The following is a 21,490-nucleotide window of genomic DNA, read 5'->3' as shown; positions in this document are numbered from 1 at the left end:
TCAGATATCATTAAGAATTAAAGCCGTTGCCCAAGTATATAAAAAATACATCCTCCCTTCGTTCTATCCAATCTCAGCTAGTTGGATTCCAGAAAAGGAGGGATGATGTGTTTTATAAAAAGCAGACTTTCAGATTGGCCAACACCCGATCCAAGGCAGAAAGCAAAGTGATTATGGAAGCGTGGATGGCCAAAACATTCAAACAGCATTTCAGACAAAGCGAGCCGAACAGCCCCGTTCACAGTGCTGGTCCAAACCAGAGCCATTCAAAAGCCAGGCAGCGTGTTGAGAAGAAACCATCGTGATGGTGCAGGTGAACTGCACAGGAAGTTAGTAGTGACATGATGATCAACACTCTCCAACATATAAAGACCAGAGAGAGAGACAGAGTGCAAGAGAGAGAAAGAAACACAGAAACACAGACTGTGGTTCGTTGTACCTTCTGCTTTTTTAGTTCAAATTAAAACGTCAGCCTTTTATGGGCAAATATCACATCTTTCAATAAAAATGGTGATTAAAAAAAAACTACAGGCCAACAGAGCAGCTGTTAGAGCTCATCTCTGGAGAGAGATGTATATGTGCTGTTTTTTTGGAGCTGTGATGGCACATTATCTTATTTTTTTATTCAAGTCCTCGTGTTATCTTGCCCTTCTTTCATGCTGTTTTTTCTTTCATGCTGTTTCCTCCTTATGCTCTAGCCTCATCACTTGCTTGTCTCGTCAGCAAATGGTTGCCTAAAAAAGAGCTCTCCATTAAGGCTGCTTTGGAAATCAGTAAGACAAGGACACATTTCAGAAAAAAACCTTTGAGCAAGGAATTTTGGGGTAACAAAAACCTGCCATTGAGGTGTAATTGAAGTCTATCCAAAAAAAAAGGCATGAATTATTTAATGAGAAGGCCTCTGAATCATTCTTTAGTTTTCCATTATGGGGGGGGTTTGTAATCGTATTCGAAATTCTGCTGCTGACAGGATTGAATTTCATTCAGAGATGCAGGGACAACGTTTGGCCAGAAAAATGGCATCTCCGTTTAGTAGGGATTTAAGAGAGTGGGCTAGAGTGCTGGTGGACATCAAGTCTTTCACATTCAGTCATTTCTCTAATCCCTAAGCCAGGTAAGCTAAGGTTCTTGTGAAAAAGATTAAACTAATGTAGTCTTTGTCAAACATTGGATTTTGTTAGTCTTTTAAAAACTGCTTTAATCAGGCTTTTTTTGCCACTTGGCAGCAGAACTCCGCAAAACAAGCTAAAGATCAGACACATCTGGCAAATTGTGGCCTTCTGAAGTTGATATGACTAACGTGTGCAGCAAATACTTGCTGATCTCTGAAATATTGTCCTTTGTCTGCTCCTGCTCTTTTTACTTAGTATCAAGTTCAGGTCTATCTTTCGGTCTCAATAGCTCGAGGTGGGCTTGGTCTGGTTTCTTACTGTCCAGTGTGAACTCTAGCACAAACTCGCTGCTGCCGGGCGGGAAGTTGTGTCTCCAGCTGACGTTAGCGTAGTTACTGTTAAACTCCACCGTCAGATTCCAGATCTCCCACCCAGAGGGCACTACATAAGGGGGAGGGGGGTGAGGAGGGTCAGGGGGTACAGGGTTAAAGGTCAGGGGCAAGGGGCAGAGATTGCACAGTTACAACAACCATACACGGGGGGCTTCATTTAGACCTATGCATGGTGCTATAGCACTAAGGGAGTCTTCCTACATGGTCTGCTCCAAACAAGAAGTAAATGTAACATGTTCATGGACAGAAAATTCACCCACGAGGAAATTCCAGAGGGATTTTTAAATTCATGAAACATTTAGTCGGTAGCTGCTAGAATGTACCTGCTGAACGTAGTTTGTGTGCGGAACCCCCGCAAGATGGTTAAGGTTAGGCATTGACATTGAATGGTTAAGGTCAGGATAGGTTATCGGGCAGCGAGTGTCGCTAGAGTTAAGGCTGGCCCACACTAAAAGACTTTTCAAATCTTAAAAGGGACTGTTTGTAACTTTTTAAGCGTATAAATGTACCGGGTCGGGATCCCATGCGCGCTCGCATATGCACGTTCGCGTGTGGCCGGAGTCTCTGCTCCTCTGCCTGCTTGCCTTCACTGACAGCGCGTGTGTTCTTGCTGTCTCGCTCCACCTCTAGACGTGAACGCGCGCTCACTCCACACTGCAGAAGAGTTAGTTTAGCTCTGAGAATATCTAGTGAATGTACAGTGGACGTTTGTGCAGAAATAACTGCTGCAGCTCCTCCAGACCAACAGAAGTTTCCCGTGTCTTGTGAAGTGGCAGGGCTCCGCAGAGAGAAACGTTATCGTCTCCGACCGGGTGCCGGTGTCTTGCTGCGGGCGCAGTCGGGAAGCGATAACGTTTCTCTTCCTGCTTCAGCCCCGGAGGCTGAGGCAGGAAAAGCCAACACTAGGATCAGCATTGATTCATGGAGAGACCTTCGTCTGATCAGCTAACATTGCTGCCAAGCAGCTGAAATATAGAGTGATATTGTGGTTTTAGCTGACGTGTGTCGCCTCACTGTTTTGAGCAATGCTCGTTCATGTCTATTTAGAGCGAGCAAGCGCGAGCCTGACGCTGACTTTCATTGACTTAACGGCCACAGGTGTCGCTGTTAACAAGCAATTCTGAAAGTTACAAATAGTCCCTTTAACAGATGTTGAAAATGTGAGAGCCCCCACACATAACGACATACTATGTTATATTGAACAGTTTTGTTCCTATAGTGTGTGGTGAGCGACGATTTGGCCAAAACAGCACACCACACACTAACAGATTCATTCATCAACAACAACAGTTCCGACTCTCAAAACCGGAAATCTCACAAAATCTCTCACAATCAAACAGTAAATGGTAAATGGACTTGCATTTATATAGAGCGCTTTTCTAGTCTTCCGACCACTCAAAGCGCTTTACATTACAAGTCAGCATTCACCCATTCACACACACATTCACACACCGGTGCCAACTTTGCCCATCAGGATCTAATCTAAATAGTTAGTGTAAGTAGTGTTTTGCTCAAGAACACATCGCCGGGGATCGAACCACCGACCTTCCGATTAGTTGGACGACCTGCTCCATCCTCTGAGCCACGGCCGCCCGCAAGTCAAACATGATTTTAGTGTAAACAAACATGGCGGACGACGGATAAGGAAGAACAAGTGATGTTAGTTTGTTACTTTGTACTGAAATTCCCGAAGGATGGAATGTATGAAGTCATTGAGATGTTAAATAAACACTTGCGTTGTTGCCACCAAATGTCTGAGCTCCATCTTACCACCACTTTATGCTTCGCAATTTGCATTAGCTCATGCGTTAGCCGCGGTTGCCCTTCCGCTTCATAGGTTGGTTTTCAACTGGCTATGGTTCTTTCCCACGTGACTGCGTCATCAGCTGTCCTCGGGGTTCCCCACACACAATATGATATCCCATCGTAAATACTGAATTTCATATTTGAGATTGGTGCGGCCAGGATGGACCTCCGAGCCGATCGGGGGATGTAAAAAAAAAGCTTCTCAACGTACCTCACATCACAGGAATATCTGGAAAGATAATCTTTAAAACCGAAAAATCAGGGATTTGCTGAACATGGTCGGGAGGTTGGTGAAATCGGACCTAAAATCGTCTTGATTCTCGTACGGTGTGAACCCGGCATTACCTACGTTTGGTGGGTACATTCTAGCATCTACCCGCTTAGTTGCAGTGCTTACTTCTGTTTTAGAGTGGACTAATTGAACCTAACAAAAAAAAAATGGTGAGCTCTGCCAATATCACAACCCTCATTACTTCTAAGTGTTGAAGTTGAACTTTACAGTTATCAACATACATTAAATTAAAAAAAAAAAAAGGTTGGATTCTCACTTCCTGACCAGGAGGATAGTTGCTGGCTACATCCCAATATTCTGAAGTAATTGCCCACTTTATTGTACAGTAGGTACAGCACAGCTTATCGGAATGCAGCCCTGATGTAGTTTCCTGTTTCGTCAGGTGGGAGAAGGGTATCGCCTTTTGAGTGCCATTCAAACTAAAACAGTAGAAAGACAGTAAAAAAATGGGACAATGGGACAACAGCATGTACCCAACACATTCTTATCAGTACGCTTGATGGTGACCAGCGCAGGAGGAGCGGTGGTGGTAGTGGCTGCCTCAGTTGTAGTGGCGGCGGCGGTGGTAGTAGTAGAAGGAGAAGTAGCAGTAGTAGTAGTAGGAGGAGGAGTCGTAGTTGTAGGAGTGGTAGAAGAAGTTGAGGTACTAATGGTTGTAGGAGCGATGGTAGTAGGAGGAAGAGGAGCGAGAGGAGGAGGAGTAGGAGTGAAAGCTGATGCCAGGGAGGCGTCTGTAAGCTCGACTACAAGGGAGGAGGAGGGAGAGAGCAAAGGGTTAACGACAAGGCAGCAGGAGCATCGGATAGGTAGACACACAGTGACACACACAGGAGAGAGTCAATGAAGCTGGAACATACACTGCCCACGTCACACGCCTGACTCAGTTATGAGTCGATAAATGAGCAGAGTGTTTTCCACTTCAGCTACTTCATCGTTGTCCTGCACAGACTTAGATTCCACCGCCACCGAGAGGACAGACGCTGATATTACAGCATGCCTGTCACACTGGTTTCTTTGAACGGGATGCAAATGTACTGTATTTAATAAGAGCTGGTTTGGAGAACTCCAAACTGGTAACCTTATTTTTTATTTCATCAAGTACTTTTGTCACATTTAAAGGGGCACCCCACTGCCTGAGGTCAGTTTACTCATGATGGGAAGTTCTACTCAGCCTGTGAGGAGGAGCCACAGAAACGTGGTTTGAATTGACTGCACTTTGTAAAATCATCTAATGTCATCAAGGTTTACCTCGGTGCTGATGATGTCATCCGAAGTTACCTCGGCTTGGACTATAAGTGTCAGTAGTCAGTATATTTTTGGCATCATTGGGCAAAAATCCCATAGTAACCTTTCAGCATATTGTAATTCAAGTGTTCTGAGAGAAAACTAGACTTCTGCTCCTCCTCATGGCTCTGTTTTCAGGCTTTAGAAAATCTAGCCCATGACGGGAGACTTTGACCAATCACAGGTCATTTCTTTGAGAGAGCATTCCTATTGGCTGTGCTCCGGTCATGTGACCAGAACTTGGCGTTCCTTCATCAGATTTCTCATTTTACAGCTAAACCGTGCACTACAAGATGATTCTGAAAACATCTGAGGAGAGAAATAAGCATTAACGTAACATAATATTGATTCATATTTGATCAGCGCTGCCTAGTTTCACCGTTTGGTCGAAGTTGGCGAGTGATTGACAGCCGGCTCTAATAGACGGCAGCTGGACAGCAGTCCTCAGATCAGCTCTTACTGCTCCGGTCTGTGAAATCTTGCAGATGCCGTTAGGAGCACCAGAGGACACAGAGGCACATTATTTTTTTCAGGTTACCTGTTTCATGTACTACTGTCACCATATAGCAACCGTTTTATAAAAATATATTTTTTTAATCATATTTGCTCCAATCTGGTCTACTGATGCTTTAAAGAAAACCAATTTATAGCAAAAAAACGGTGTTACAAACTGGGGGCCATGGAGTTTGAAATACGTGGGTCAAAGAAAAATGACGCTATTGGATGCATTATGGGAAATGTAGGATCCAGCATTTTTCCAATACTGGGATCTAAAAGCCAAGATATCTCTAAAACTCTGCTGCTTCCATTTTGACCCCTCTTTTTCTTTTCTTAAATCTGTCTCACACAAGTTCCCCAACTATTGACCAGGAGGACCTGAAGTAATACACTTCTACAGTCCCCCCTTCACCCCTTTACAGACACCTCTTTCACACACACATCACTGAAAAAAAAAGACACACAAAACACATTTAATGTAGTGTTATGTCACATTACATCCAGTGTCTGTCATTACAGTAGAAACTCTGAAGACAGTCCTTGTAACTGCCCGTTACTCATTCTACTTTTGTGACACTATGGTGCCCTCTGGTGGGGGTCAGGTTGGGAACCAGCACATCCTTCTCCACTTTAAATGTTGTCCACTCCTACTGTACCTTAAAGTTGAGGTCATCTGCAGCCAGCAAAGCGTCCTGCTACTGATGCCCCCCCCCCCCCCCCCCCCCCCCCCCACACCCTCAACAAACAACCCCAAAAACTCCAGCCAACATGCTTGTATCACCAGGCCGGATGACAAGCATGCCCTCAAACCACCGTGCGAGGGAAAGAGAAAAGTAGGACAGGATGATGGAAACAAGCCATTACAGCCCAGTGAGGTAGGCCAGTTCAGCCCAGAAGCTTCCAGCCACCTTACCTGTAATCCTCAGTACTATAAGTACAACTGACTAGGTGAACAGAAGCGATGAGTGAAGATGGCAGAGTGACATGACTTTTGAAAAAAAGCTCAGAAGCGAGACGATCAAGCCGGTGAGTGAGTATGGAAACTGCTGATGAGATTGTTTGTCATCCCCGGCACGCTCATCAAGTCACAACATTCATCAGAATGTTTCCCCCCGACTTGACATCTTGATGAAATCCTCCCATCCCACACACACACTCCCAAAGCAGCATCATGACATTGTATCCAATGACAATGACTGATCAAAACACTTTAGTTGCTACACAAGGCTAACTTATGTCTCATGGCAGACAGGAAGAGGCAGCTGATGCAGTGAGATTGCATAGTAAAGGTGCGCCATCAGGGATTGGTTCAGAAATCCGAAGATTAAAGGTCAACATGAATGCAAATGGCTTGAAGGAGGACGCTACAGCGGCTATCAGGGCGTGTGTCCTGATCACGAGGGACCATCTATTTGAATATGATGCCAAATATTTGAGAAAGTGTGAAACTGGTTCTGTGTGTTTCACTCACTGAACGTGTGAATCACAGACTACTATTCAAAGCCAACGGTGAGAATGCCGAGTGGGCTTCTTCAATCCCTGACAGCACACTGCAGCAGACAAACAGCAGCGTTGCACACAGGGGGGGAGGATGGAGAGATGAGGAGAGGCAGACAGATGACAAAAGACAGAAAATATGGCGTAGACAGCAGTTCAGCCCAATAATAAGTTTACTTAGAGCTTTAGACCTTTTTGTCTGTTTTCATATCACTTTTTCGTTTGGATTTTGACAGTTGCTTTCGACAGACTAGGAAAAATATTCCTGGAGGGCTGGGTATCATTTCTTTTGACATTTTAAGATGATTTTAAGATAATCTAAATCAGAAACAAAACATGAATCAATGACTAAAATAACTATTAGTTGCAGTCTCATGTAGTCTGACTCAGCGGATGTAGACGGTGGGTATACCACGCAGCGTTCTCCTCCTCTTCCACTATCTATTTATTAAGGTAGATCCTGTGCTTAGTGCCGTCCTAGACGAATAGTTTAAAGAAATAACAAACAAGCCAGAGCGTTTTTTTCTGACACGGCGCTGAGGAGACAGGTCTGGCTATGAGAGAGTTTTTTTTCTCTAGTTTTATGTGATTGATTTGGTCATTTAACTATCACCCTCTCATCTGTTCACAAAAGTTAATTCCTGAATTGGAAATAGTTTGACAAACCGACTAAAGGGTCCACATTTATCTGACCTTTCAGTCGTATCACACAGTCTTCATCAGCACATGGAGTTGGCTCTGTTGTAATGGAAAGCTAAGCAGCTCGTATGATTTTATCCCTAATATACAGAAAATAATAAAAAATAATATCTGTATAATAATTAGGGCTGTCAAAGTTAACGTGATAATAATGCAAATTCATTTTAATGCCACTAATTTCTTTAACGTATTTACGCCACTTATGATTTGTAGGTTGTAGCGGGCTCAGATTTAAAGCTAGAGTTAAGATACCAGTATATATGTCATGTCACACTAGCTTGTCGCAAAGGAAGTTAAATAACGCTCCAAACTTATGCTACATTTTGGTGAGGAAAAACAGGCAAGGTCATTATTCAAAGGGGTCCCTTGACCTCTGACCTCCAGATATGTGAATGTAAATGGGTTGTATGGGTACCCACGAGTCTCCCCTTTACAGACATGCCCACTTTATGATAATCACATGCAGTTTGGGGGCAAGTCATAGTCAAGTCAGCCCACTGACACACTGACAGCTGTTGTTGCCTGTTGGGCTGCAGTTTGCATGTTATGATTTGAGCATATTGTTTTATGCTAAATGCAGTACCTGTGAGGGTTTCTGGACAATATCTGTCATTGTTTTGTGTTGTTAATTGATTTCCAATAATATATATATATATATATATATATATATTCATAAAGCAGCATATTTGCACACTCCCATGTTGATAGAGTATTAAATACTTGACTAATCTCCCTTTAAGATACATTTTGAATGAAAAAAAAATGGGTGATTAATTTGTGAATAATCGCGATTAAATATTTGAAGCGACTGACAGCCCTAATATAAAATAATAATAATTATATATAATGATATATATATATATATTGTATATTTGCATAACTACTGAGCGTGCATATCAACAGATTCATCATGATAATAACTGAGGAAATTCAGTCTTCTTTTGTCAAATATTTTACAGTTTCAGAAATTATTAATAACTTTGTGTTGTCATCATGGTCATTGTGGCGTTAACAGCTGTTTTAGAAGATCTGTCACTCAATATAGTGATAGCAGAACTTGGATTATGGATTGTGCCTTGAAGATTTTATTGTCAATGTTAAAAAAAATGATAAAAAATTGGTCATTGAAAAAGCCAATTTCATAGCTATCTTATCATATGTAGACATACTGTATGTCTTAAGGTTCATGTAATGATAATTTACTGATGAACAATGAGACATATCTCTGTCTTCCCAGTGGGGTTATAGCTAGTTTAGCAACTCCCTCTGCTGCCCACCAGTGTGAGCTGCAGGGTGATGGTAGAACTGCACTTTAGTGGATAATACAATGAAGGTGGACTGCACTGCTGCTTTAGTGTTAAGATGAACAGATAGAGAGACAGATATGGAGGGTTGGGGTGGGTGGGGTGGGGAAAGGCGACAGGCAGGCTGTGCTTCTCATTCCCCATACCTATTAAACCTGTAGAGTCAGTAAAGTTGTCTGTCGACAAAAAGAGAAGTGGAGACAGGAGAGAGGGAGAGGTGTAAGAACGACAGCAGCTGGAAGGTCGGTTCAACAGATGTTCTCACTTACCACTACTAAAGGTATACCAGGTATGCAATCTGTTACAGTTCTGAGATATCTGCCTCTGTCAAACTTTACATTGGAACTGTGCTTTCTACTGAAGGAAATGTCCTGATGAAAGTTGTGAATCACTTGGAGATGTTGAATTTTTCAAATTGAATTGTGGTTGTGTGAGCAGCACCTCCATTGTATTGGAGTGGAAAATGAATTCTAAGACACATAGGATAATGTGTAGATACCACTAGACCAATGGTTCTCAAACTTTTTACACCACGTACCACCTCAGAAAATATTTGAATTTTTATTTTTCCTGGGGGGTTACATGAGAAACCCAGATTGTTGCCGGGGGCCAAACAAATTCTGTCAGACGTAACCTCTATTTTATCACTACATTAATTTATAGAAAAAATACTGCGCACTTATTTTTCAAGATTTATTATACTGAAAGTCACTCCAAACAGAATATTATTAAGAAAAATTACATTATCTGCAAAAGTTTTGACTGACTGAGAGACAAAACAGAAAATCCCCCAGCATGCCCAAATATAAATACATGCACTGGAGGTCCAAAAAGCCCTATTTTTTAGGGCAGTGATGGTACTGTACACAGTACTGAACTGTACTTTGTTATTGTCATCTATAGTGGTTGTTTGCATAAAAACACACAATTCTAATGATTATGAATATTTAAATATTTGCTTTGATTAGAAACAATCTTGGCAAGCTGCTTAGAGCTAGTGTTAGGAAGTTAAACAAGTCATAATTCTCTCTCTAATATCTGTTTTATATTGATGTGAAAATATCTTCTTCAAACAACTGGATTTATTCAAGTTTCTCACCAAAAACTACATTTTGCGAAGATTACATTTGAACACATCATGATAACGTTGCAATTTACCTTCATCCAATAGTAATTTTTCCCGACTTTGAACGCCTCATAACAATAACTCAATGGCACCTCCGTTAACGTTCGTATCTCTGGTATTTAGCCAGTCAGGAATGTGCTGCCCACCGGCTGCTAACAGCTTATGTCACTAACTGTCCTCCTGCTGATTTCAACACAGATTTGTTGTTCACAGTGTCGCTTTATCAGGGAAAAATAGGGTGGGCCCCCTCAGGTTTAGTAGCGCCACGCTGTTGAGCGCTTTTTTTTCTCTCCGCCGTGTCTCCGGTCCTAAACAAACTGAAACATGATACAGCGTGCGTATGCATCATTGTGCAGCGTAACTGTGGGAAAGCATCAATACAGAGGAAACAATAGTCAGAGATTCCTCCACGTACCACTAGAGAGAGCACGCGTACCACCAGTGGTATGTGTACCAGAGTTTGAGAACCACTCCTCTAAACAATCTGGGGGAACCAACCCTTTAATTAAACAGCCTGTCAGATTCTCATCTTCTGATCCAGCTGTGTGTCTTTGTGTGTGTGTGTGTCACAAGGTTGGTGTGCTGATAATATCATCTATCAGAGAGAGACCAGTTCTTTCTCCATCTGATACCCCAACAAAGAGGCCTGTGTTCACTAAAGGGCTACGACCTCACTCCCTTTCTATTTCTGTTTCTGTCTCTCTCACACACACACACACACACACACACACACACACACACACACACACACACACACACACACACACCAGTTCCAGTGATTCACACAACTACATTCTCACAATGTAGACAAACTATCAAACCAACCTAGTTCCCATGCAGAGAGAAGGGGCTGGAAACAGTGTAATTACAGCAGAGTGAAGGTTCAGCACCATGTTGGGAAACAATGCTAGACACACTAAGGGACAAGTCCAGTAACTCTAACGATAAACTGGGTCAGAAATGATCCTGTTGAACTTCTAAAAACTCGTACCTATTTCAGGTTTTCAAGTTGATTAGTGTAGTGAAATGTGTTAAAGGATAAGAATATTCTATATTATTATTATTACTGACTCTCAACCCTGTCAGGCCCAGTCCTTTTCTACAACAGCTGGACAGCTGTTACGTTACTTAAACAGGAAGAAATATTGATGTTTATAATCGTCTATGATTGAGGAATTAGATGTATCCGGCTTTGGCAATCAATTATTGGTTTCAGGGTATGTGTTGACGATAAGAATAATATAGATTATTGCCTTATCCTTATTGTTTAATACAAATCAAAAATCAATGGCTAAAACATATACAGTAATAGTAGGTAATAATTTACAGTTTGATTGAGTCTGAGTGACTTTTGTTGGCTCTTATGAACCAAAAATAATCAACTATTAAATGTGTTTTTTGATGGTGAGTTTTAGTGTTTCCGATGCATTTTCTCCCTCAAGAATAAAATTGTTTGGGTAGTAGCTAGAGAGGAACCAGCAAACTGGAGAAGCCCTCATAAGATATTTAAGGTTAGGTATTGACCTTGAATAGTTAAGGTTAGGATAAGTCGTCGGGCAGCGAGTTTTTGCAAGTTTCTGCAGATCTCAGCTCAGATTTTGCAATTCGCAGGCTCCCTTCTAGACACGACCCTTATTTTGGAAGCACTGAATGGGAGAGATTTTTTTTTGGAAACAAATTGTCACATGTAGAAACACTCACCTTCATTGGCGAAGTGTGGGGACTCCTCAGCAAAGACCTCCCCTGCTCCCACCTGGGTGAGCGCCGACAGGAAGAACTTGTAGCGGATGGATCGGTCCGGCAGGCGGACGCTGAACTCTGTCACATTAGGAGGGAAACTCTCCAACTGGAGACGACCAACCCTGGAGCCATTGACTGCACACGCACACATCCACAGAAGAATGACAGAAGAGGACAGATGGGTTGGCTTGCTTTCAGAATAATTCCCAAATCATGTCATGGGGGACGTTGGGCACTGCAGCAGAGTGCTAGCCAGGTAACTATGAACCGACAGCATTTTACTAAACTAAACTTTATTATTACCAAAGTCCATTAGATCCTTCAGAGCTACTTCCTGCTTCCCCTTTGACCTACTTTACACAATGCAAAGCACCGACATTTTGAGTGTATTCACCTTCATTTTCACGTCTAAATAAATGGTTAAAGGTCCCATATTATAAAAAAGTGAGATTTTCATTATTATTTTTTTTTATTATAAAACAGGCTTAAGTCCTATATAAATACTGTGAAAGTATCGAAACGTTCAATCCACAGGGAAATACACACAGCTCGTATTCAGAAACTCTACATTTGAAACAAGCTGTCAGGATTTTTGTCCATTTGTGATGTCACAAATATACAATATTTAGACCCTTTACACAGTTTTAAACGTAAACATTCTAAATGTGTCCCAGTTTATTTACTGGTTGCAGTGTATGTGAATGTCATCAGCTGACAGGAAGTACACATGGACCCAAGCTATTGCCTAGCAACACAAATCTGTTGCAATTCCATCGCAATTCCGTCAAAATGTGCTAAAATAGAGCGTTTAAGACAGAGGGTAAATACAGGCATATTCAGGCCGACAGTATGAGGAAAATAAAGTTTTTTTTTAACATTACAGCATGTAAACATGTTCTAGTAGAAACACAAAATACAAGTATGAACCTGAAAATGAGCATGATATGGGACCTTTAAGATAACAGGGTTAAACTGGTTTGGTTCAAGTCTATCTGACTGTGTGTTCATTCATTTTGCTGCCCTGTGTCTCACAAACACTTCTACCAGGGCTGCCAACTCTTCATTTTAGTTTGGAGTGAGATAGTAACATAACTTCAGATTTCACCTAGTCATAGTCAAGGTCATCCCGAACAGGATTACACTGAACTTCAGCGAATCTCTGAAGGAAACCATTTTATGAGAGTTTAAACGTGAGGATGTTTTGATGTATTGTAAGGTATTGTGAGGGGATTTTCCCTTTAAATAAAACATAAAAAAACAAAACTAGAATTACCGCCTTGAGGTTGCAGGCCTCCGTTTACATCCATGTCTGTCCAGAATGTCATCACTACATCATTTTATCATGTAGACATTTGTGTGAAATTGTCATAATTAACATATAAATTCTTGAGTTGCGGCCAAAAACGTGTTTTGTGAGGTCACAGTGACCTTGACCTTTGACCACCAAAATCTAATCAGTTCATTCTTGAGTCCAAGTGGACGTTTGTGTCAAATTTGAAGAAATTCCTTCAAGATGTTCCTGAGATATCGCGTTCACGAGAACGGGACGGACGGATGGACGGACGGATGGACAGACGGACAACCTGAAACATAAAGCCTCCGGCTACGGCTGCCGCCGGCTCAGAGGCAAACAAACTGTCCAGTAAAATAACTTCAAATTGGTCAAAGTCAGCGTCTTTCTGAACATGACTCCATTGGAATTTTCAACAAACCTATTCTGGATTTTTTTATGCAAACCTCTGAAGGGAAAACATTTATTTCTTTAATTTATGAGAGTTTAAATTGAAGACATTTTCAATGTTCTACAACATCATTTGAACTGACTTTCCCCTGTACAGTAGTGTGCAGTCAGGCTACTTTTATATGTTCATAGGAACATTTTGAGCACAAATCCATTGTGCTTCTCAGCATATTTACCAAATATGGAAACCGTTTTATCAAATCAGGACTTCTTTGCTAACAGTTTTATTTGATATATAAAATGTGAGAGATTATTGCTGTAATGTGAGTCTTTCTTCATCCTTTTTGGGCATTCCAAGTAACGGTGCTGTAACAGCATGAATAGACGTGCATCAAAATCCAAGCTTGTCGCAGAGTTTTACGATGCTGCTGTTGCATTGTGCTACTCCGTCTCGTCTGTCCGTGCGTTGTTAGTGTCCTCTTTTCTTGGATTTGTTTGTCACCGTGTGAGGAAATGGACGTGTGAAAAGTGTAGATCGCAGTCAATGCGAGACGGTTGTCAGCCCTGCTTATGAAGCTCATACTGTTAAGTAAATCATCTCCGAGTAGAAGCACCAAATGAAACATGCTTTCTGCCTGAAAGTTTGGACGTATCTGTGAATACTATCAGAGCAGCTCACCTGCTTGGTACTTGAGCTGGTATCCAATCAGAATGCCGTTGGGCTCCAGAGGTTTGTCCCATTCGAGGTTGAGTGTGTCAAAACTTCTCCGTTTAATCCTGAAAAACCTCGGAGCATCTGGCACTACAAACACACACACACACACACACACACACACACACACACACACACAAACACGTGAAGAGAGGAAACAAGAGTGACAAACATGGCAGGAAGCACTAAGCACTACACCTGCATACAAAATGCCCCTTTAGAAACTAAGGATGGGTCATGATTTTTGATTTTTCGAATAGTCTTTAAAGGCAGGGTTGACGTTGTTCTCCAGTATCCACTATTTGTTATATGGTCTGTTGAAATGGTCTTTACAACCCGACAGCGATCCATTACTGATTAGTTCTGAAAATAATAATTTTTCTTGGAGTGCCCATCCCTATTAGAAACCTGTATGTGCTGTCGTGATTCTGTATATTAAAAAGTGTGTCTGTAAAAACACTTGTGAAACTACGTGAGATGTCAGCCTCTCTTGGATGTAATATCTAAGTTGCGAGGGGCCGCGTGCGTCCTCACCTCCCTCCTTGGTAGTGATTTCCACCGTGTTGCTGGGTGGACCCTCAAAGGCGTTGTTGGCCACAACCATGAACATCTTGTATTTGGAGTAGGGCACCAGGTCGCTGAGGGTGCCGGACGGCTCGGCGACGATGCTGTAGAAACCTTTGGTCTTCTTCTCCTTGCTGACCACCAGACCCGGAACCAGACTGGACTCACGCCAGTAGTACAACTGGGAGGTAGACGGGGAGGGAAAGGGTTATTAAGAATGGGTAAGAAGTGCAGAGGAGGAGTGGGGAGATTAATTAAACCAGACAAATTAGGCAGAAACTGAGAATCAGAGTCTATTTTTAGACCAGGTCTGCAGTCGGTTCATCATCATTAAAAACAAAAAACACAGCCAGTCTCACTCTGTACTCCTTGAACTCTCCCTGGACAGAGCTCAGGTCGACTGGCTTCCAGTGCATGTTCGCCTTTCTGCTGTCAACCTTTGCCACCCGCAGGTCAGTGGGAGCGTCGGTGGGCTCTAAATAAAAGGGACACGGTATGTGTGAATAGTTAGAAAGGTTCAGTTCTGTTTATGCAGGAATAAGAGGAAATTCCCTCAGTGGTGCTCTTGTTGATGAATCATATCATAAATATGAATATAACACCAAATATCTTCCAGCTTTGGTCCAAAAAATCAATGTTGTTATTGGCTTTCACAGACTGTGTCTACTTACTGTCCTCTCCAGAGTATCCGACGACCACATTAGACTCAGGCCCTCGTCCAAACTTATTCCTGGCCTGGACTTTGACCTCGTAAGGCACGTAGGTTTCTGTGTCGTGGATGACGTGTTTGGGCCCCACGGTGGTCACGTTGCTCCACTCCTCTCCCGAATCCTTCCGTCTCCACCAAACGTTGTAGTGCAGGTTTGGGCCATTCCTCTCCAGATCAAGCAGAGGCTGGAGAAAAACAACAACACTGTGAATGCACACTGGCTGAAAGTAAGAGTTCAAACCACCAGCGTTGTGGTGGTTTGAACTCTTACATTCTTACACTCTTGCATTCATTGTCATTATTTACAACAGGCACTGAATTTAACAGGAGTCTTACAAGTTGTAATTTCCTGTCTTGTAAATGGTAAACTTGCGTTTCTATTGCGCTTTTCTAGTCTTCCGACCACTCAAAGCAATTCACACTACATGTCACACACGCAGAGGCTGCGCCAACTTTGCCCATCAAGATCTAATCTAAATACTCATTCAGACATACTCAATACTCATTTGGAACAATTTGGGGTTAAGTGTCTAGCTCAAGGAGGAGCCAGGGATCAAACCACCGACCTTCCGATTGGTGGACGACCTGCTCTACCCTCTGAGCCACAGCCGCCACACTTGTACATGTCTTACCTCCCAGGTGATCTCCATATTGTCCTTCTTGGATCCCCATCCTCTTAGACCTTTGGGAATGGCATCTGGGGCTGGTTTTAACAGAACAAAATGCACTTATATTAAACAACTTCAACTCCAACAACCCCCATGTCCGCAGGTACAGAGTTGGCTTACTGGCCGATAGTCTTTGACTCAGTACTACTTTCCCCTTAAAGCACGGGGCTGAGCCTACACATCCAGTCCATGCAATCATTTCATAGAACCCCCATACCAATGTGTTTAGAATGTATTCTTTCATTAGATCAACAATTCCATTGTTTAGTTTTTTTCCTATTTAGATTTTTCCCTGAGTGTTTATTTTAAGCATAAGATAAGATAAGAAGTGGCTCCAGCTAGGAGACAACAACTTAAACTAAAAGTTCTATGTGATGTGATCTGAGAGTGTGTGTGTGTGTGTGTGTGTGTGTGTGTGTGTGGTGTTCCTCACCGGCTGCGCTGGTGAGGAACCGTGGCGAGGGGCGGCTGGGCTCACTCTGGCCCACTGAGTTAATGGCGATGACCCTGAACTGGTAGTTGGCGAAGGGGTCGAGCTGCAGGAGGACAGAGTTCAGGTCTCCGGGGTAAGAGGACAGGTTCTTCCACCTGCCCGGTTCCCAGCGGTTCTCCTCGAACTGGACCAGGAATTCTGCAGAGACACACAACTGGCATGAGAAAAGCAGACCATGGGTTTTAAAGCAGAGGACATCTAGCGGGTGTCTTGTAGTCCTCGAAGGGGTTCAGCAGGTTCATTATATTCTCATGTTATGTCATTTCATCCCCCTTATATCCTCTTATGTTTAATGAGCCTGTTACGTTCATTTTACAAATCTTCCTATAAATACAGATTGTAATGATCACTCTATAAGTAATAGGCCTCACGCTTCTCAGATGGTTCCCTAATTACGGCCTCAAAATGTACCTCATTTCTTCAGTAATGAGTATTTCTATTTCAGCATTCCACCATTAGCATTTCTTTCCCGAGCTTGGTGACCTGAGACAGACTCTACCATGTCATCTCTTTAGCTCTCCTTACAGGATGCACTTTACTGCTACACTACGTCAGGACACTATCATATCAGAAGCTGCAACGCTTTCACATACGCAAATCAGGCTCCGACTATGCTCGTGAAGACAAATTTAGAGAGAAATGTAATAATTCAAGTGTAATATAATCCCGTCCAGGGTGTGCAGGACAAGTGAGGAGCATGTGTGTGTACGGACCTGTGATCGGGCTCCTGTTGTCGACTCCGGGGATCCAGGTGAGGCGAATGCTGCGGGCTGCGGGGTCTGACAGATCCAATTCCACGGGAGGGTCTGGACGGTCTGCGGAGAAACAGGGAATAACCTGAAGTGAGACATGGAAAAACACATACACACACACACGCACACGTACACACGACCATAGACATGCTGCAAAACACTCGTCACTCATACTGTACAATGTAATCAGCCAATCAATCTTAGGTTAAGATACACCGCCCAATAGCACCTCCAATCAAACCAAATCTCCTCACAGTTCACTGTGAGGTTCTGTTACTGGTGCCGTAAGTTTTACAAGTTCAAAATGAATCAGAGTGGTAGGTCTTCCTATCACTAACTATCTTTGCAGGTTTCCAAGCTGCATGTGATGTCACCGCCCGGAGATGAACGGCAGGGATGGCTGTGATCATCCATTGATCATCCATTGATCAGTCCACCCGCTTATTTGTTGATTGGTGAATCTGTCTAAACTACTACCTTGCTAGTATTTGTAATTTGTGTGTTGTTTGTTTAGAACCTAGAAGCATTTGTAACTTGTTTGGGACTGGGCTAGGGATTAGATTAGTTTATTAGGACACATATTGCTGTGTACATTTTGACTAGATATTTTCTGTTTAAAACATTAGGTAAGCGGGTGGCTGCCATTGGTGTATTTTGTTTTATTATCCTGAGAGTAGTTGGAGTGGGGTTTTATTTTCTTGTTCATATCTAATTGTTTGCCAGCTTAGCTGTGATTTTAAGTTCTAGTTTGTAGCTCTTTTGTTTTATTCATTTATCGATTTCGGCGCCATCTAGAGCCCATTCTTGAGTTGTTTTTCCATACCAACACACTTTTGTGTTCGCTTTTGTTTGCTGCACCGTGTTTGTTGATTGCCTGCCTGTTTTGCTTTAATTTATTGTGCATTTGACAATAAACGGCTACTTTACGCCTGACTACATCGGCTTATGTTGCTTCCATTACCCCTACACCTGGCTGGGACGTAACATAAATGGGGGGCTCGTCCAGGATCTTGTAATTAATTCCCGAGATTAACAGTAGTTGTGAAATTGTTTGTGGACAATCACCATAATTTTCTCTGTGGTGACCTAATTATTGATTGGTTCATGGCTCTGTTTAACCTGGAACAGTTCGTTGCTCATCCCACATGGGAACAATTTGATAATTGTCGCAAAGATGACTTGCTAATTATTGCCAACCGCTTCCAGATCTCTTTCTCCAAACACTTGTTAAAAAGGGAGCTTAAGGCTCAACTAGTTGGTAAATTGGTGGAATTGAGGGTTCTTGATTTTCCGGCTCCGCCACCTAAGATTGCTGTGCAGGACCGTCAAAATCAGCAGTTTGACTTGTTTCAGGAAATCGTAAATATATCGCCCAGTGAAATGAGGTCAAAATGAGAAAAACTACTCTACTAATGCCATCAACAAACAACTGTGTGGAAATATGTTTCCAAACTGGACATTATGACCAATCTGGACCAACATTTTCAGACTTACTATGAGATGAAATGACTTGACAGGATGGATTGTGGTGCATGCATGTAAAAATCCACTCTGTATTAAAAACACGTCTCTCCTCTCAAACATATATGGAGACAATCATCTTTGGCACATATTCATATAAATGTTGTAATACAGCAGAAGGTTAGACAGAACAAAAGTAAAACAATAAGAAGACAAAATAAATAGGAAACAAATGAGGACAGGACAAAAAAAAGAAAAAGACAGATTTCCACCTGAGCCGTGTGTTACCTGGAGGCAAGGCACTAGAGACTGAGGGGTTGAGGGAGGCTTCCTCTGTGGGGCAGGGGTCAAGGACCAGGAAGTGGGTATAAAGGTTAGAGTTCACATGTTAGTCTATCAACTAGACAACAGCAAGGGAGCACAATGGTTAACATGTCATTTAGTATACATTGAATTAATATAAGTCAGCTTCACTAAGCTCCAGTTTGTACGACGGCGTATTAGGGTCAATGTAGGTAAAAAGAAAATATATAAATTACGGAGCCGGGGGAAGGAGGTGAGAAAAAACTCAGATATTCTTTGAGGTTCTGAATACTTGAGGTGCTATAAAAAAAGACATTGCATATCTCTAAACTGATGCAGTATGTAGTCTCAGATGTCCTCAACTCAAATGTATCAGTCATTGTAAGGGTTTCCAGCACTCCAAAAATCAAAGAATAAAGACATTTTCCTCACAATTTAGTGGTATTTTCTTTTATTTATTTATTCTTTTATTCATAAGGGACATGAAACATGTTTATACTTCTTGTGAATATAATCTGATTAACCTTATTTCCATATATGTATTTTTTATGTTACCACCTTCTTTTGAAAACCAGACGTAGTCACACATATATCCTTCCGCTAACCTCACCAAGTCCATCGCTAGCTCTCCCTGTCAGCTCCATCTGGGCCGTCTGAATGCATTTACTATTAATGTTAGTAGGGCTATATAGTCAGTATACTATATAGGTAAACTACAATTTTAGCGTCGGCTGATTTGACCACGGAGATGCGAGTGACGGCTGGCTTGATCGCAATGTGATGAGGTTTATCCAACCTTGCAACGTCAAGCCATGTGGTTCCTCGACCAAAAAAAAAGTTTTTTTTTCTCCACGTAAATTCGTGACTTAAATCTCTGAGAATATCCAAGTTTTTTCTCGTGAAATTACGTCTTTAATATCAGAAATTCTGAGTTTTTTTTTTTTTTTTTTTGGGGGGTGGAATATCCCCCCCTTCCCCGGCTCCGTTTTGTTTTTTTACTAACAATGGCCCCAATACGCCATGGTAAGTTTGAGACAATCATGTAATCATCATATTTACATTTGAGACTTTTGCACTCTGTGAAGCCAAAAAGTGGAATTTTGAGTCATTTCTCAAAAAAGCGTAACATCTGTTGAATGACAAGCCAAATAACAGCGGCTTATTCTTGTGGCTCATTGTCATTAATGAAAGTCTCAAATGTCCAAACAATGGTCCCCAGGATGTTCAAACTGAGTCTACAATTTAGCTTCACTACAGCACAGCACTACGGCATGTTGCTACGCTGCATGCAAACTGTTGAATCAGTGGGAGTAGGTAGAGTTACATTTTAGTAAATTGCAGCAACAACAAGACATGCATGATTTCCATTTGAAGACATAGAGCTGAAAAATAATACAGAGTCAAGAAAAACTGAAGACATTCACAGTAAATATTTAAAGAGTATCGGAATGAGAAAATATAAAAAGCATTAATATATTATATATAGTATATAGTACAATTCTCAGTCATCCAGGTCATGGTATCCGAGTAAGGGTTAAATCAGCAGCAACTGGACTTATTGGTTTAGATTCTTGAAGACATTTCCCTTCTCATCCAAGAAGCTTCTTCAGTTCTGGCTGAATGGTAGGGGAACCCAGGAATCCGACCCATGTGACAGTCATTCACACCTGGTATCAGCTGACTCTAATGACCCATAACTACAGTGGTCACACCTCTAGAGGAGCACCAATGTACTGAGTGGTTTCTAGTATCCTGCTCACGACCCCACGGAGGTTAAATTCCTGGGTTCTCCTGCCATTCAGCCAGAACTGAAGAAGCTTCTTGGATGAAAAGTGAAACCTCTTCAAGAATCTAAACCAAGTCCAGTTGCTGCTGATTTAACCCTTACTCGGACTGTAGTGAATAGTTCCTACACAGAAAATAGTTTTAAATGCAAAATACATCCGCTGACACTGTGTGATAGATTATTTCAAGTTTAAACTATGACATATTTGATAACTCCTATTGTGTATTCAAACTAAATCTACGGTATGCTCCAGCACTGTTGTGTATGTGAGTGTACCTAACACAGTGAGGCGGGCCGAGGCTGAGTCCTGGTCTATCTCTGATTTAACGGTGCAGCTGTACGTTCCCTCGTCGCCCTCGTTCACATTGTAGATGACTAGCGAGTCCTCGTTCTTCTTCACCCTGGGAGACCAACAGACAAGGAGGAATTGCTTGTTATGCATCTATATTTAGAGTTTATACTTGAGCTGACATCTGTATAGAAGGAATAAGTCAATTCTAAAATCAAATAACCCTGAAGTGTACAAATGATACAAAAGTGGGATCTCTCATTGTCGGACACGTTTCAGCTTTATTTCCTCTCGAAGACAGCTTGTGTTTCTGTTGTTTGCT

At 42.0% G+C, this 21,490-nt stretch overlaps 1 protein-coding gene across 25 annotated transcripts in view; it reads right to left on the bottom strand.

The window, feature by feature from the left end:
- Window positions 1–21,490, bottom strand: part of nfasca (neurofascin homolog (chicken) a) — a 167,193-nt gene that overhangs the window by 22,279 nt on the left and 123,424 nt on the right. For 14 of the 25 annotated variants that reach the window (XR_005206239.1, XR_005206233.1, XR_005206235.1 and 11 more), the window contains 13 exons: window positions 21,156–21,280; window positions 19,079–19,123; window positions 17,291–17,392; window positions 16,518–16,715; window positions 16,049–16,119; window positions 15,379–15,601; window positions 15,067–15,182; window positions 14,678–14,888; window positions 14,111–14,233; window positions 11,712–11,885; window positions 9,031–9,060; window positions 4,076–4,345; window positions 1,431–1,553 (listed from right to left, as the gene is read on the bottom strand). Coding sequence is in view for 20 of the 25 variants with exons in the window: in XM_037764635.1 (XP_037620563.1) it covers window positions 1,431–1,553; window positions 4,076–4,345; window positions 9,031–9,060; window positions 11,712–11,885; window positions 14,111–14,233; window positions 14,678–14,888; window positions 15,067–15,182; window positions 15,379–15,601; window positions 16,049–16,119; window positions 16,518–16,715; window positions 17,291–17,392; window positions 19,079–19,123; window positions 21,156–21,280 (1,811 nt within the window). In the remaining 5 variants the exon portion in view is untranslated. The remainder of the gene's footprint in view (window positions 1–1,430; window positions 1,554–4,075; window positions 4,346–9,030; window positions 9,061–11,711; window positions 11,886–14,110; window positions 14,234–14,677; window positions 14,889–15,066; window positions 15,183–15,378; window positions 15,602–16,048; window positions 16,120–16,517; window positions 16,716–17,290; window positions 17,393–19,078; window positions 19,124–21,155; window positions 21,281–21,490) is intronic. The other 11 variants (XM_037764800.1, XM_037764805.1, XM_037764810.1 and 8 more) reach the window with 6 other exon arrangements.

The sequence above is a fragment of the Sebastes umbrosus genome, chromosome 1 (genome assembly GCF_015220745.1).
Source record: "Sebastes umbrosus isolate fSebUmb1 chromosome 1, fSebUmb1.pri, whole genome shotgun sequence".
Lineage (NCBI taxonomy): Eukaryota > Metazoa > Chordata > Actinopteri > Perciformes > Sebastidae > Sebastes > Sebastes umbrosus.
The sequence above is the reverse complement of the archived record's forward strand: the minus strand, read 5'-3'. Positions and strand labels throughout refer to the sequence as shown.